At 26.2% G+C, this 16,887-nt stretch overlaps 1 protein-coding gene across 1 annotated transcript; it reads right to left on the bottom strand.

Moving 5' to 3' along the window:
• Positions 1–16,713, bottom strand: LOC132921204 (ero1-like protein). Its single transcript, XM_060984079.1, has 11 exons — positions 16,148–16,713; positions 8,679–8,798; positions 8,531–8,614; positions 8,375–8,440; positions 8,020–8,096; positions 3,300–3,491; positions 3,197–3,243; positions 3,042–3,134; positions 2,017–2,278; positions 1,647–1,946; positions 1–1,097 (listed from the first exon to the last, which is right to left on the bottom strand). The coding sequence occupies exons 1-11, from the start codon at positions 16,277–16,279 to the stop codon at positions 1,046–1,048; spliced, it is 1,425 nt and encodes a 474-aa protein (XP_060840062.1). The 5' UTR covers positions 16,280–16,713; the 3' UTR covers positions 1–1,045.
• Between the last annotated feature and the right edge of the window lie 174 nt (positions 16,714–16,887).

Raw genomic sequence — 16,887 nt, 5'->3', positions numbered from 1 at the left:
TTTTTTCTTTGCTTATATACTTGAGTATTTTATTAAAACAATAGTAATATTTAATAATTAACAGGATTTATAACAGTAGGTATCAGTTAGCCATCTGATGTATTTTCACATGGATTATAGACTTAATTGTATAAAATATTAAATACAATAAATAAATAAATACATACATAGATACATAACACATACATACATAAATTAATAACACAAATTCTACACAAATCTAGACTAAACATAATACATTATTATGAGTAATTTGTTCAGACCTTCCATACCATATCACAGTAGCCAATATTTTTACATAAACCATATTTTATTTTGCCAAATATAAATATGTCAATTATGTAAAAGCCTCATTTTGAGCTCTCAGTAGTTTTAACAATTATTTTTAGAATGACAAACATAATGTTATGTTCTATGTTAAAAATTATACACAACCTCACACCATTAATATACATATAAAAATAATTTGTGCATGGGTATACTATAGTTGATTTAACTTGTAAATTAAAGTTTGAGATTAAATAAACACAATAAATAAAATAACATAAAAACCAGGTACAAAATATAAATAACAACAATTGTACAGACAGCAATTTACCATTTTAGACATAAAACAAAAAACAGACATATGAAAAAAAAACAAATACTCTAAAAAGACTAGACTATAGAAAAATTTAACAAAACAGTGTTTGTAAAACCAACATAAGTATTCTTTAATTAATTAATAGAACTTTTTATGCGTTCCTACGTAGAGAGCTTTTAAAAAAGATATATTTTTATGACTGACAGTATTTCAACTCAGTCATCCAAAAAAAAAAAACACATTTAAAATAAATAAAATGCCACCAAGAGACTTTTTATCTGTCAATTCAGTTAAATGTTTATCTACTTGATGGTTTAATATAAAATTATTAACAGATCACGTACTTACAGTTATTTAAAACTTATAAAAGAGAAGTGAGGAAGGAATGTAGTGATAACAATGTATTATTCTGTAGTAAATCAAATTGAGTTGTGATGTTTTTCTTGTACAATTTCAACTTGTTTACCTCAGGAGTTTCCGAAATTTTTCTATTTCATATATACTTGTAGATAACCTAAAAAAATATCATAATTATTAATACATAATAAATGTAATTATTAGATTTAAATGTTTTCACTCTATAAAACTTAATACGGGTTTAAAAAAACCAAAAAAGCATAATAGATATACACCATATACACTGAATTGCCACAAGTGAAAAGAAATATCTCCAAATTCTTAACTAGATCACTAAGATCTTAAATTACAGTATTTTTAAAACAAATAATATTAAAATAATTTAATAGCTTCATATTGGACTTATAAAGAAAAAAAAGCAAATATCTACAACATCCAAATTCAGGATATAACTTATAAAGGTAAATATTCTATATTATAATATATAATATTATTACGTACAACAGGAGAGGATCCAGAATATATTTATGAGGGAGGTGGGGCGAATACCATATACGTATTATATTTTATTGGCTGTTGAAACCAGACATCCTAAAATTCACCGGTGTGGCTGAGTCTACATGAGGGAAGGGGGGACTAATGTCCCTTAGATTCGCGCCTGATGTACGATGTACAACATGTGAATATTTAAGATAATGTTTCTCACCTTCCAAATGCATTAAAGAGAGCAACAATTTCACTACGTTCTAATTGCAATGTATGCTTGTTGACAGTGGTAGATAATTCATTATATCCATTTGTCCGCGCTTTGTTTGAAAATAATATTTTCAGCGCTGTTCCTAATCCTTGAATTTGCAGTTTTCCCCATAGTCTGCATTTATCACACCCAACACAATCCATAATGGTTGAAACATTACGAAAATGAAGACGAAACTCTTCTTTTAATTTTTGTGCTTGTTGTCCACCCAAAAACATGGTATGTTCATTAAATTGTTGTGGGAAATTTCTAGAAAAAAAAAAATACCAGCTAAATTTAAAACTAAACAAGATAAAAATAACTAATGAAAATATCTAACTTGATAATTCCTAAGAAATTATGGACAGCAAGTCGAGTGGTTTCATCTTCTTTATCGTTTCCTGTATAGTACTCTACTTGCTCAAGTAAAGGTGCAGCTTTTTGTAATGCTCTCAGTTCAACAAGATACAAGAAATATAAATTTCTTAGCCACTGTGTACCTTCACCTTTAGTGTATTTTGGACCAAACTTACGTTCAAATTCTTCAGCATTTGGACCCCAGAAGCCAGTTCCACATGGATTCAAGAATGTTGATCCTTTATCTATTAATAGTGGTAATATTAAATGTATTTTAATATTTTATATAAAAATATTACAATTTTAATAATAATATTTAAATGATAAGAAGCTTCTTTTAATCCAATCTTGAAATTTGTTAATGACAAGAGAGGGAAAAAATTGTGGAACTAGAAAAAGTCAGTAGGTAGGTGAAGATTAACAATGAAAAAATTGTTATAATGAAACTTTTAGAGTATAGATAGTATGGATGACAAATTTAAGGTGCTTAACTAGTGAGTTTCAATAATTAGGGGTTACGTAGTTGAATGTCAAGAATGATTAGTCAACCAGGAAGAGTTTAAGATCATTTAAGAACAGAATATTATAGGTACAGATAAATTTGTTGATCTATACACGATAATAGAACAGGTACGTGGAGAAAACAATTTAATTGGGAAATATAGTAAGAGATGAGATTAACTCAATAACACCAGTCAACAGCTCTATAGGTGATCAATAAATTAAATGGTTTGGTCATGCCATGTTTAAAAATTATGAGACACTTAGAGGGGTGCTGAAATGGGAACCTACAAAAAAAAACCTAGTGGAAGGAAGGCCTAGAAAGAGATAAATGGATAAAATAGAAGATCTCAAGAAAATAGGTTCAAGAATAAAGATATAAAGTAAAATGGAGGTAGATCATTACGGCGAAAAAAACTGTGAGAGAGTACTAAATGCTAACATAAGAAGAAGAATACTGAATAATATTACAACTAAATAAATATTTATATTTATGTAGGTATATACCTGATAATAGATATTGAGCACTAAGATGAATATTAATACTTGTATGAAGACCAGAAATAGCTCGATAAAATGCTCGTTTCTCTAAACACATTCCTGCAATCAATTCCTTATATGAAATTTAAATTAAAACAGATTATAAATAATTTAGTGATTACCAGTTAATTTTGCTGATATAATGTAGACTTCAAATAAATTTTTTGGCCTAAAAAAAAATCACATTAAGTTTTTGCTGCACCAAAGTTAATCAAGAACACTTACCTGAAACAGTTTTCCATGTAAATTGTATTCCAAACGCGATTAGCAGAAGGCCCTTTGTATCCAGTGTATCGTTCAGGGTTTAAAGATAGGTCAACATACTCGGCTTCACCATCATCGTCAGGCAGCGTACAGTACATGTCTTGTATGTCGTCATGGGCTTGCCAAAGAGCAAAATCCTCCATAGCTGAAGCACTGTATTGGGAAAAGTCCAATACATATAAATTAATATGTCAATAGATTTAAATAGTATTTATACTATAAGACATAAGTACTTAGTATTTCTATAATTGTCTATTAATTAAGCATATGACAATATAAATATAATGGAATACCTTAGGCATTCAAGCAGCCAATGGCAATCGTCAACGATAAATTTAAAAATTCCAAAAAATAACAAATAGGGTACCTTGTATATATACTGTATATCATGAATTTTTTCAGTTCAAATAATACATAAACAATTGAATAATAGTAATTACTAATTAATTATTAGATTTGCAAATATGTTCAAACACACTTTAATTTTAAAATAATATGAATAACATGTTGTAATATCACAACTACATGTCTACACATTGTATATTTGTAAATTGTATTATATTTATTAATTAACTGGGAGAGAACAAAAAAAAAAATCGAATAATTATAGATACCCTTGAATTATGTGACAGATCAGATATTACTAAATAATTCAGTCAATAATTCACATTTGATTAGGAAGTTAATAAGATTAGCACATAAAACAAAAATAAATATATTAATTAATTACTAACAAAATTAAATTTAGAAGATGTTTGCTAGTTAAAAATACTCTTTTAACAAGATTATTACTATAATATAAGATTATTAGATTTATGTTAGAATTAACAAAAAATAATAATAATATTTTTATAAATAATGCCAAATAATGGATATAGAATAGAAGGCATTTGAATGAACAATTTTGAATTTATATACTTTGTTTAATTTAATTAAAGGTTATTATATAATATTATTTTTATTATTAATTAGTTGAATGTTTATTTTGATTCCATAATATTATATATTAACAGTTTTAGTTTATATATTATATTCTTATAATTTCATACTTATGAGTAGAATTGTCCCTTTTGTATTTATGGTTGAATCTCCTTAAAATGGTGGTAAAACCAATATAAATTTATATGGTAAGTAATAGCCAATAGATTATTTAATACAATATATTTACTAAAAGTAATTTCACAAAAATATACAACACATACATTAGCGTTAGTGAAAGAGGATGAAGAGCAATTTATAATTTGTAATTTATTCCATTAGAATTTTTAACATGGGTTTAACCTTTTTTGTGTCTAGGGGTTACAAAGGAGAATCTCTAGTTAGTCACGCCATCTCACAAACTCATATTTCTAAAATTATATATAGATATATTATTAAAAACAAATTATTTTGTATTTAAAATTTATAAAACAATTTTTGTTTATACTTAAGCATTGAAAATGTAGTTCAAAGTTCTTTATACGTTTTATGACCTATATTTAAAATACAATTTCTGCCGGAAAGTCAAATTTTTTACGACCATTTAACTTTAAAATTTTTATATACTATAACTATAGAAAAATTATACATAATATTATGTAAATTAATGAAATCGCAGTTATAAAAGCTGAGAAAGGTAACAGCCAGGTAGAAGTTAAAATTAACAAGACAAAGGAGCAATCTATCACCTACCTTATTTAATCTATATATAGAAGAAGCTTTAAAATAAGTAAGAAAAGAAAACATTGGAGGAGTAAAGATAGGTAGAATACTTGTGCAAATGCAGTGTTTCGTGGACGATATAGCTGTAGTCGGAGAAAGTGAAGAAGACAGTTATGTTAGTTATAACATGCTCGAAAAAGTGAACGACACGCTTAAAGAACATTACATGAAAATAAATCAACGGAAAACCAAGATCCTTATATGTAGCAAACAGCCGATTTATGCAAATATAACACTAGATGGAATAGTGCTGGAGGCAGTTCAAAGCATCACATACCCGGGGAGCAAATCACAAGCGATGGGAAAAGCTATACGGATCCGTAGGGTCCGCGTCAAAAAATCCTCCCATATTTCAAGAAGCAGTTGCAAATAAACAAACAAAGAAATAGAAAAAATTCTTTTTTTTTTAGTAATAAATATTATGCCATTTTTAATTATTTATTTTAAACATTTTATCGGTTAAATGGTGACTTCCATTGTTAACACATTCACGAAGCATCTCCCGATAGTTTTTCATAACTCTTCGTGTCATTTCTAGTATAATGGAGGCCAATGCCTGGTGATTGGGTCCTTAAGTGCTTGTAGGGATGCGGGGTGATGGTCGTACACCGTGCTTTTAAATATCCCCAAAGATCGTAATCACAGGGTGATCACGTTAAAAAATTTAAAATTAGAAATTTTTTTTTAAAATCACATTTTATTTTTGTTATTTTTTTTTGTTCCTTGCCATTACATCTACTAAAAATGGTACGTAAACCACTATCCATCGATACCCTCTGCACTGTTGTACCACCACCAAAACTCACACAGCGGTATTTCTAAATAAGGGAGGTTTTTTGCCGGGACCTGTAGTAATGATGTAGAATAGCACAGGCCACACTGCCCTATTATAACATCGAATAGAATAAATCTGGACACCAGGAAAGCACTTATAAAAAGCTTTGTATGGAGCGGAGACTTGGACAATAATGAAAGCTGAAAAAGCTAAAATAGAAGCCATTGAAGTATGGTGTTGGAGAAGAACGCTTAAAATTTCATGGACAGAAAACATAAAAATAATACTGAGGTTTTCAGGAGAATGAATACCCAAAAATCAACATGGAATACTCTAAGACTGCAGAGGAGGAAAGCATGGATCGGACACGCATAAGGAATAGTCCTTGGGTGACCATAATAATAGAGAAACATCGAAGGAAAACCTGGAAGAGGAAGGCCCATAACTCTATTTATGAAGCAGGTGATAGAAGATACCGGAATAGGAACATACTGGGAGATGAAGAGGATTATAAGTGAAAGAGATAAGTGGAGAGAAACATCAATAATCATTTAACCAATCTCTGGATTGAAAAAAGAAAAGATAATGGATATCCATACGTATAATAACAATTTCCCGTAGATGATTGAAATTTTTACAAAATGTTTATATAATAATTTTCTATAAAAGGTATAACTTTTAAAATATTTTAAATCTTTTGGAGCTATTTTGGAACATGAGAAATGTTTGATTATTTTGTTTTTAATTTTTTTCTATAAATATCATTAATAAATTAAATTGGGTCAAAATTCTTGAGTGTGTAATACAAGATTCCACATGACTTAATCTTATAACTGTAAAAAAATATTAAAAATACATATGGGCACAATTTTTTTTATAAATAATGAAGTTAAAATTTTGACGAAATTCTTCTAAATGGCCAAAAATTTCTAACTTTTTTGTAGTTGGAAATTTAATACAAGATTTTTCATAAGTACCTACTGAAATTAAAAATCTAACAAATATACAACTATACAGGTAAAATTTATTTTCATATACATTTTAAGTTAAAATCTAAACAAAATTACGTACTTTAACGATGAATAACGATATTAATTATTTTGTTTTGATGAGGACGTTATATCCACATGTGTAGTCTCTGTCTTACATAGGTTATCGTAGGTACATCGTTCAGCAGAATTAATTTTGTGATATTAGCTATATATTAGAATAAATTTACCTATAATCAAATTTAAAGGTAAGAATATTATTTAAGAAATGTTATATGCTTTTATAGATATTATCATTTTAAAGTGATTATGAATATTTTAAAGTTGTAACATCTTACATAGCTATAAACTTTCAACTTACTTTAAATTATAATATCAAATATGTTTATCATATGACATTTCCTAGATAATATTCATACCTTTAAATTTGATCATAGGTAAATTTACTCTAATATTAAAGCTAACATCACAAAATGTGTTCTGTTGAACGCAAATTTGCTATAATGTAAGTTGGTATGACAGAGACAACACGTCATGCGGGTATAACGTATGAAAAATATTATTCTTATAAGAATAATAGTCCCCTATAGGGACTTCAAATTTTTACGTATATTATGAATTTTAGTATACGCTATGTCATTTTTAATAAGAAAAACGATTTTCAACAAAGACAGTCTATTAGTTTATTACTATTTTATTTTGACCTCCCATAAGTACTTACTATTGATTCAATTTTCTATCAAAAATCACTCTTAAAATTGTATATCGGAACATTTTTTTCTACTATTATTCATTTATAATGTTTATATACTAAAGACGATGCCATGACAATGCCACCCCAAGATTCAATTACGTAATATTGATTGGGGGGAGGGGATTATGGATTTTCAAAATTTTAAATAATTATATAATATCTCTTAAATTTTATAATATTATATAATATAAAATAACTCGAAAATCATGAGATTTTCTCAAATTTAGTATAATTAGTTCTCAACATTTTTTTAATTAATAAGTTGTATTCAACTAGCACGTCTCAACTAACATTATGCTGGTACATTATTGAAAAACGCAACATGATACAAATTCCGCACCCGTTTAACAATTCAGATATATCATTACTTCACTACAATCCTATAATATAATATATTAATATATAAATATAAGTACCTACCTAAACACTTATATTTTTAGTAGTATATTATGTGAAACTAACCTTATAGTTGTGTTAATGTAACCTAATTCATCTTGCATTGCTTCTTCACACTCTTGTTGTTGCGGCCCTTCCATATACTATGCAGACAAATATTGTTTCATTATTATTTTTAAAATACAAAAAGTAAAACACACAAAGTTATGGATCGAGTGTTTTAAATTGAAGGAATACATGGAATGGATTACGCGATATATTCGTTTATAATGATCGTGAAATTGAGACCAAGTTGAAGGACAGAAACAGCAGCTACACTAGGAAAATAGCAATATAATACATTTAAAAATATTAATGTATATATTTTTATTAAAAAACAAATTAACTTAAGTTTAATAATTAATGTTTACAAAACACTCACCTTAATCGACATATCTTCATCTACCAAACTATGACGACTACCTTTCAGACCTATGGGTAAATCGTCCTACAAGAAAAACCATAAAATACAAAATCAATAAAGTTACTTGTTAAACACAATTATATACGAGTAATTCAAATCATAATTATTTTTTACCAACTGGCAGGATTCAACTTGACAATATCTCATAGCACATTTGCTGTCGTCTGACCAAAATGGACAAGTTCTTCGTAGATTTACCTAATCGCCAAAATATGTATGTACTATAAGTTAAGGTCACGAATAAACATTATCAAATTTATACCTTAAAAAATTTAAAATAATCCTTTGAAACAATACTGATAATACGGGGGTATATTTGATAATTATTAAATTTATCAACGATTTCTACTGTGCTGTTTGTCTCATCAATATTCCCTTTTAACTGTAAAAGTAAAATAACATTCATTATTATTTGATCAATGGAAAGTATGTATATTAAATAAATTAATATTTATTAATTATACAATATGCGCAATACTATAATTATTATACACTTTATAGACATTAATTATGTAATATTCCTATTTCCTATATTATTTAATACATTATATTATACAATACAGATACCAAAAATTGTACAAAGATTAATAATAATTATAATAATTGCGTATATATAAATAATATATATATATATATGTACGATTGTTAAGTGTCATTACAGAAAAAAACAGTTGCCAAACTTTGTGTCACTTTGTGACTGTGCAGTGTGCTTACTACCTGCTTACTATACATCGTATAATATAATAATAATATACATAAATATAACTAATAACAACGACAAAACATCAATTCATTCACCAATATACATGTCCGATATTCAAACTTGGCGAGTAGGTATTTTTAATATACTAAAAATCTGAATGACAGAAACCACTAATAAATACACCAAACTAATATTTAATACAATATTATGCAAACAATGCATATCAACAACTATAGTTAGAGTAACGATAAAAGTAACGTTTAATGAATAACATTTTAATTGTAAGAGAAAAATATAGATACTTTTCTATAGGAATATAATATATTATAATTTATATAACTATACAGTATACAGAGAACATTTTAAAAGATATGACATTCATTCACACTATTGTTACTTAAATGTTTATATAATAATTGTAAAAAGGGGAAAACTATCTAAAGAAGTATAGCGAATTTCACTATGCTAAAATAAGTACTAATTTCAATCGCATATCTAATATATGTTTAAGATTGTAATATGAAAAACGATATTTTTTCAATCCCGATTAAATTATTTATGCTTATCCAGCTATGTGTATGTAACATGAACTATTATTATAATTTCTATATAGTTAAAATATTATCGATTAAATATATGTAATTCTACTCCTATACTATAAATTGTATATAAATGTATGTTTTAATAGTGGTCTCCAAAGAATAAGTGATCAAAAATTAATATAAAAAAACAACACTATCATGAATATGATATAAATATCGTACATACCAAACCTTTATTATTTTAAAACCTATTATTTTTTTTTTTTTGAAAAAAATTATTTATATAATTTCTAATAGGAAAAAAAAACCATTAATATATATATATATATATAATATCGTTATCATATAAAGTTTTTGAATTGCAGCATAGGTACATTTTTAATATAACTAAAAAAATTATTTAATTTTAAAGCAGAATATTTTTGGAGTATTTCGACGTATAAAAATCGAAATAAGGATGAGTAATTTATGAATAATAAGTTATTTCGTTAAAATAGTTTGCTTTAGAATATGTAATTAAAAATGTAAAAATTAAAAAATGTTATTTTATTTTAGCTGTTATTTAGTAAAAAAAATATTTTCAAAAACATTAGTAGATTTTTAAATTATGATTCATTGATTAAATCTATGAATGAGTGTTGTTCGATAAAATAATCACTCTGTGTGAACGTGTGGTAACGTAAAAAAAAATCAGCGGTAAAAATACACCGGATGTTACGGAAAATTGTATTTTTCACAAAAATATTAAATACCATAAAAAAATATAGTCCACATTTGATAAACCACAAATATTTATTATAATTTATGAGACCGTGAGTCTTTTACTCTCATATGACCTTCGTTAAAACAAGCGGTGTGAAAAGTTTGGATACCCCTGTTCCTATATGTGCGCATAGCATACTACTGTTATAAATTATAATATTATTTAGGTAAGAACGTAAAACATACTTTCATGACGTATGCATAAACATCAATAGTTGAAATTTGTAATTAACCGTATGGTCATAAAAATCGAGCATCGAATACAATATTATACATAATGTGTTATGAGTTAAATTGTAGTGCCCTTATTGTGCTTATAATTGGTATTGGTGCACCTGTAGTTTTAAAGTTATTTGAAAATTGTTTTCACTACTTTTTAAGGCCTAAAGAATATTTTATCGTTCAAAAGAGTATATAAAAAAATAGAAACATTCTAACTACTAAAACATTTCAGTTAAAAAATGATATATTGAAACAATTTTACTTTGGTTTTTTCTTTATTAATTGACATTTGACAACAACTGCAGGTACGCGACACGCATATATTACGTATTTATTTTAAAGATAATAATTAAATACTTGTTATGTTTGTAAATTGTAATTAAAAAAAGGTGGGCAAGTAGATACAACTCTGCTGAACATTAGGTGTCGAGTGAGTCACTGCAATATAATATGTATTAGATTTGAATTCAATATTAAATCACTAAACATTATTTTGAGCGGAGAAGGTACAACAGTCTTTATTACCATGAATATTTTTGATTTTATATGATTTTTGACATTGCAATTAAAATTAAATTAATATATTTTACAATTAGTATTGCGGTAAGTTAATTTAAATTTGACAATTGCATTGCATTTATAAATATTATTAATAATATTTGTTTATAGTTTATACCATATTATAATTATATTATTGTTATTATAACTAATGACTGGTTACCACTTAACCGTAAAACAGCGTGAACGTTTATGGTGTAAGTTAAAAAAAAAAAATTCATCGAGTATAGAAAAATGCAAAACATACGTGTTTTGAGGAAATAGTTTATAATATGTAATGGAAAGCTATAGGTATTTATATTTTGAATATTGAGATCTAAGTGAATGGTGAGATCACGGATGTACCCGGGGGCATTAGTGATAAGGCAAAGGCAAATTGATTGAAATATTTGAATAATAGATTTTTTGGATATTCTCCAAAGCTCTATTCCGTAGGTGATAAGTTTTAAGTCGCCTCGGATAAATTTTAAACAACAAAGTATAGAACATCGTTATTTATCATTAATATATGAAATTAAGGTCAAATTTTAAATTTAGAATAAAAAATACAAAACCACTTTAATCATATATTTGTTAGATATTTTAGCTACAGTATAAACAAATGTTGACGATTTTAGATTAAATTCTTAACAGCAAAACAATTTGCAAATTTTTGTAATTTTGACAAATTTTTTTAAAATGTAAGCTTAAAATTGCTGTTAAAAATTAATTCTACATATAGATTTTTATTTAGCTATAAAAACAACTTATATAGGATCTTGTATTAAAGTTTCAAGGTTTTTGACCAAACGAAATTTTTTTTATCGATAATAATTGAAAAAATAATTCTAAAACTTTATAACTCTTAAAAAATTTTAAATGTCTACTAATAATTTAAAAAGAGTCAAAATATTTTAAAACTTATCGTGTATAGAAAACAATCATATACACATTTTATGAAAATTTCAATTATCTACGATTATTAGTTTTTGCCGTTTTTGGGTTAGATACACCGCGTAAAAGTTCACATTTTTTTATAAATTTCTTTTGTTGTTCTAGAATCTAGGTTATTAAGAAAAATACTGGATCCTATTTGCTATGCAAAACCACCCATGACGTATTTGTCGTGTATAGGTGTATATATATACGCACAAAAAAATACATCATTGTAAAATTAATACATTCATTGCTCCGCTCAGAATCTAAAACAAGTACTTGTATAATGTGTATAATCATACAAAATGCTTGTTTTAAGTAGGAAATTGACATTTTAAAATTAGTTTTTACAAAAATAATTACCTACAATTTTGTTTTGTTTTTCATACTCATAATATATACATACATACATACATACATACACTAATAACCAAGCTAATCACATAATACTTGTTATATTTACAAGTAATAATAATTTGAGTAGAAAAATTAGAAAAGAACAAATTAAATATTATATTTAATTACATTTTTTAGACTTATAAATGCCTTAATAAATGTAAGTGCTTCAATCTAAAAAATTACAAATGTTGTGTTATGTTATTGTCTTACTGATTATAATATGTAATCTGAGCCCAATTAGTTTTTATTTTTAAACACTTTCCTATTCCTAATAGTTTTAATTGAAGAAAATGCATGTAATACCTAAATACTTTTTTTATTAAAAAATAGTTATATAAATATAAAATTATTTATTGTTAAATATTAATTGATGTTTATTTTATATATTTATTACTTATTAGATAATAATTAATTTGTATTTTTCTGTTCACTTTATATTTTAGATTTGGAAAGGAATGTTGTTTTACAATAGTTTTTTTGTATGTTTAACGTCAACTTTAAACTTTGAGGAGGGTTGTTGGTCTTTTTGAGTTTAGGGGATTAAGAGTAAAAAATAGGTAATGAAAAAAAAAATGATAGAAAAACTGTAATATATGATACTTAAAAATTCAGTAAATAATAATAACAGGGCTTTAAACTATTGTATATAATGTATAAGTGTACATTATATTATTGATACTATGTTAAAAAAAAAAATGTTTTCTGTGTATTTTTAAGAATTTGTTTATAACATTAATCTATTTACACATTACAATTACATGAAAACACTTTTCGCTGTGAATTGTTTCAATGATATATACAATGTATAATTTTACTGTTCCTTAACTTTAAAAATGTAGGTAAATAAATATAATATATATTATATTTGTTAAGTACTTTTTCTGTCGATGAAATATTAAAATATAATTATGAACAATAGTATTAGTATCATTATATAACTTTTCCCAGCTGTATCTATATTAAACACCAACAACAAGAAAATGCCAAACTCAAAATGAGGTTAGTGACTCATATAATATTAATATTATTTACAGTAGTTTGTATTTTGAATAAAAAAAAAAGAAAGAAAGGTTGTGTTGGAATATAATAAATAGAAAAAGGTACACCGTGGAAGTAATGCTAAAGCAGTTCCTATGGTGTCATCTATTCAAAAGTTGAGGGAAAAAATACCAAAAGGTATATTGGAAAATGACAATACTAAAATTATATTTTTATTTGTATCTATTGTAAGATTAAATTTGTAAAATTGATGCATTTTTTTCCGGGATAATATTAACATAGATTGTTTGAAAATTGGTTTGTATATAAATAGTATTTTCAAATACTACCTAATACATTAATATAGCTAAGGATAAAATAATGTGATATGTATTTATAAAAATACATTTTTTATATTATGATGAGTTGAAAACAAATTCCAATAATAATAAGTACAACTAACTAATTATTACACTTATTAACATATAACATAACAATTATCAGTGGGGTACGCAAGAGGGGCTAACGGGCTAAATCCCCCTCATAGCCCGTATTATTTTTTTTTTTTAAATCTACCCACGGTTTAATATAGTATCTCAAATTAATTTATTAATTTATTATAACCACAAACTAAGATATTATATTACTTAAATATATCTTAGTCTGTAATTACGATCATAGTCCATAGGTAGGTATCTATAATCTGTGACTACAACTGAACTGATGTTACCAACAATCCAAACATTATTAAGCTAGCCAAAATTCCGATACTTTATTTATATTTAAGTTTACACAAATATATTTTTTATTTTTTTTCATATATTTTTTTGTTTATTTTATGCTTAATTTAAGTAAGAAATTAAAAAGCAACTATTTTATTTTTCAAGCCAATAAATCTGTGACAAGTAAGTAATTATTTATTTTCAAGCCCCTCCCTCTCATTGTAAAATCCTGCATATGCCATTGTAGTTGTCTAAAATGACTATTATCTAATCGGTAGTGTAGTTAACAGTGTCCCTTGAGGGAAACTGCCACATGAGTGAATAATAGCTGTAATTGTTTTCTGAGAGTTATCTCCCTCGGGACTTAGAAACAAATATGGGTGTGAACCACTTTTAACATGTTATTAAGATCTTTGGCTACTCTACTAATGTAATCTAGTCATCTGAAATTTAGTATTCTTACCAGGAATTCGTCAACTACTATCAATATTTTAATAATTCGTATTTAATTTTATGGTATGCGTCATATATTATTTTAATATAATAAAAAAAAAAAATAAAATACACTATCATTATACATTTTCTAAATTTGAATGTGTACCTATGCATATACATAATTACTTGTACTATATATACTTTGTAATAAATTTATAAATAGCTATGACAATATTTAATAAATTATAAACAAATACAAACATCAAAACCAATAAATACACATTATGGTTATCAATCATTTGTACATTAAAATAAAAATTAAATATTTAAATTTAAATTAGGTAATATTTTATAATTGTTACACTTGCACATAAATTAATGTAAATTTTCAATAATTCTAAAGATTATTGGTATATCCATTGATTATAAATACGTATAAATATTTATAATCAATGGTATAGCTTATTTTACATATAAATAAGTATTAAAAAGATAATAGCAAGAAATTATTAATGAGTAAGATATGTTCTATTCTGTAACCTTCTGTAACTTATAAATAGGAGTTACTATTCTTTTTTTCATGTACAAACTATAAGAAATGCACTTATAAGATCTAACATATTAAAATATCAAATGATTAATAAAAAAAATATTACCAAGAACAAAATAAATAATTCATGTTAAAAAACCAACAACACATGAGCAACTTAAACTTTAATATGCAAAATATGATAGTATGCTTCAGTAACTAGAGCAAGCTAGGTTATTTTCATTTAGTAACTTTATATTTTGTTTGATGTAATTAAAAATTTATGCTTAATCTCTCAAAAATGTATTTTTAATAAGTATGTCTCTTTAACTATAACTATAAGTTATAACTATGTTTCATCATAAAGTTATCAAATATGGCTGTTACTGCTTAAATATATTTCACGAAAGTCATTTATAAATATTATAGTGATGGTTAATAAATGAGTCACTATATGTTAATAATTTCATTTTACATATAAGAAACTTTCTCCAGTATGTATGCATATGACAACTAGGGCACATTCCAAGCATTTTAAATGACTTCATAGATTTTAATCATAGAAAATTGTCAATTTTGGATTATTGTTTGAAAAAAGACAACACAAATACTGTATACTGTTCTAATTTAACGATGTGTTATAACAGAATTCAATGTAATACAAATTAAATTTTAATTGTGACCTACTTATTATATTTTATTTTATAACAGTATAGGCCGAAGTTAAGGAAACAAGAATAGGTAATTTAAAATAAATGAACTAATATAACTTAGATATAGCTAATAATTTAAAATTAAAATACAATTTAAAAACTTAAAAAGAAAAACAGAGGCTCTCATTTAAGAAGTGTTTAATGGGATAGTGTAGCTTGACGAGGCTGTTTTAGTTTTCAACAGTAGCTTACAATGGGAGAAGATTAGTATTAGTTTAAATATTACTGAGTTGGTGTATGACACACCACTCACCTCATTGAGCCAACTGTTGTTGATGCGGCTATTGACGATTGAACTGGATGATGAGAAGAAACATACAACGCTCATGTACAGACAAACGTTGACCACCAACATGAACAAGCAGTTGGTGCTGCGGGGCGACATCTCTTTGGAGCTGATGGTTATCGGTTAGAAAGACACACCACCACTGACCACTACTACTCACTGGTGAGCCAGCAAGACTTTGGTGATTGAGGAGCTTTTATCAATCGACAACCGGTGAGACGTCGCAACACATCCGTTGTCGATCATTGTCCGGAGCGTCTTGTCGGTTGTCTTTGTTTTCAGCGTTCTTCGTTTCACAGCACCAAACAATAATTGAATAATGTCACTTGTCGATGTATTCGAAAATTAGGATCGTAATTCGTATCCAAACAGTCAACAGAACAACGACAGTCTCGATTGGCGTTATCAACGCGGACTGAGGACGGTTATCATCTATGTTTATTATTATCTGCAGGGGCACACGGACCTTTCTGTCGTTGTCGGGCAACGGAAACACGTCAGTGAATTATAAATTACCAGCATTGATTATAGTACAGAACATGTTTCATGTCACCAGTAACCAGTTTGGTCATAGGCGACATGATAGTATCACAGATTTCTACATAGAACTAGATAGTGAACTAAACTTTTAAAACTTAAAACTTTTAAATATTTATCATTTAAGTTTTTATCTAAAACATGATATTTATACGTGCAAACATTTTTTT

This window comes from Rhopalosiphum padi, chromosome 2 (assembly GCF_020882245.1).
Source record: "Rhopalosiphum padi isolate XX-2018 chromosome 2, ASM2088224v1, whole genome shotgun sequence".
NCBI classification, from domain to species: Eukaryota; Metazoa; Arthropoda; class Insecta; order Hemiptera; family Aphididae; genus Rhopalosiphum; species Rhopalosiphum padi.
This window is presented reverse-complemented; position numbering and strand designations above follow the sequence as displayed.

Coding starts and splice junctions, on each gene's coding strand:
- LOC132921204 (XM_060984079.1), bottom strand. CDS start 16,279: ATGTCGCCCCGCAGCACCAACTGCTTGTTCATGTTGGTGGTCAACGTT. Junction 8,799..16,147: donor ACAACAGTTGGCTCAATGAG/GTGAGTGGTGTG, acceptor TTACTTTTACAG/TTAAAAGGGAATATTGATGA. Junction 3,492..8,019: donor TACATTAACACAACTATAAG/GTTAGTTTCACA, acceptor TTCCCAATACAG/TGCTTCAGCTATGGAGGATT.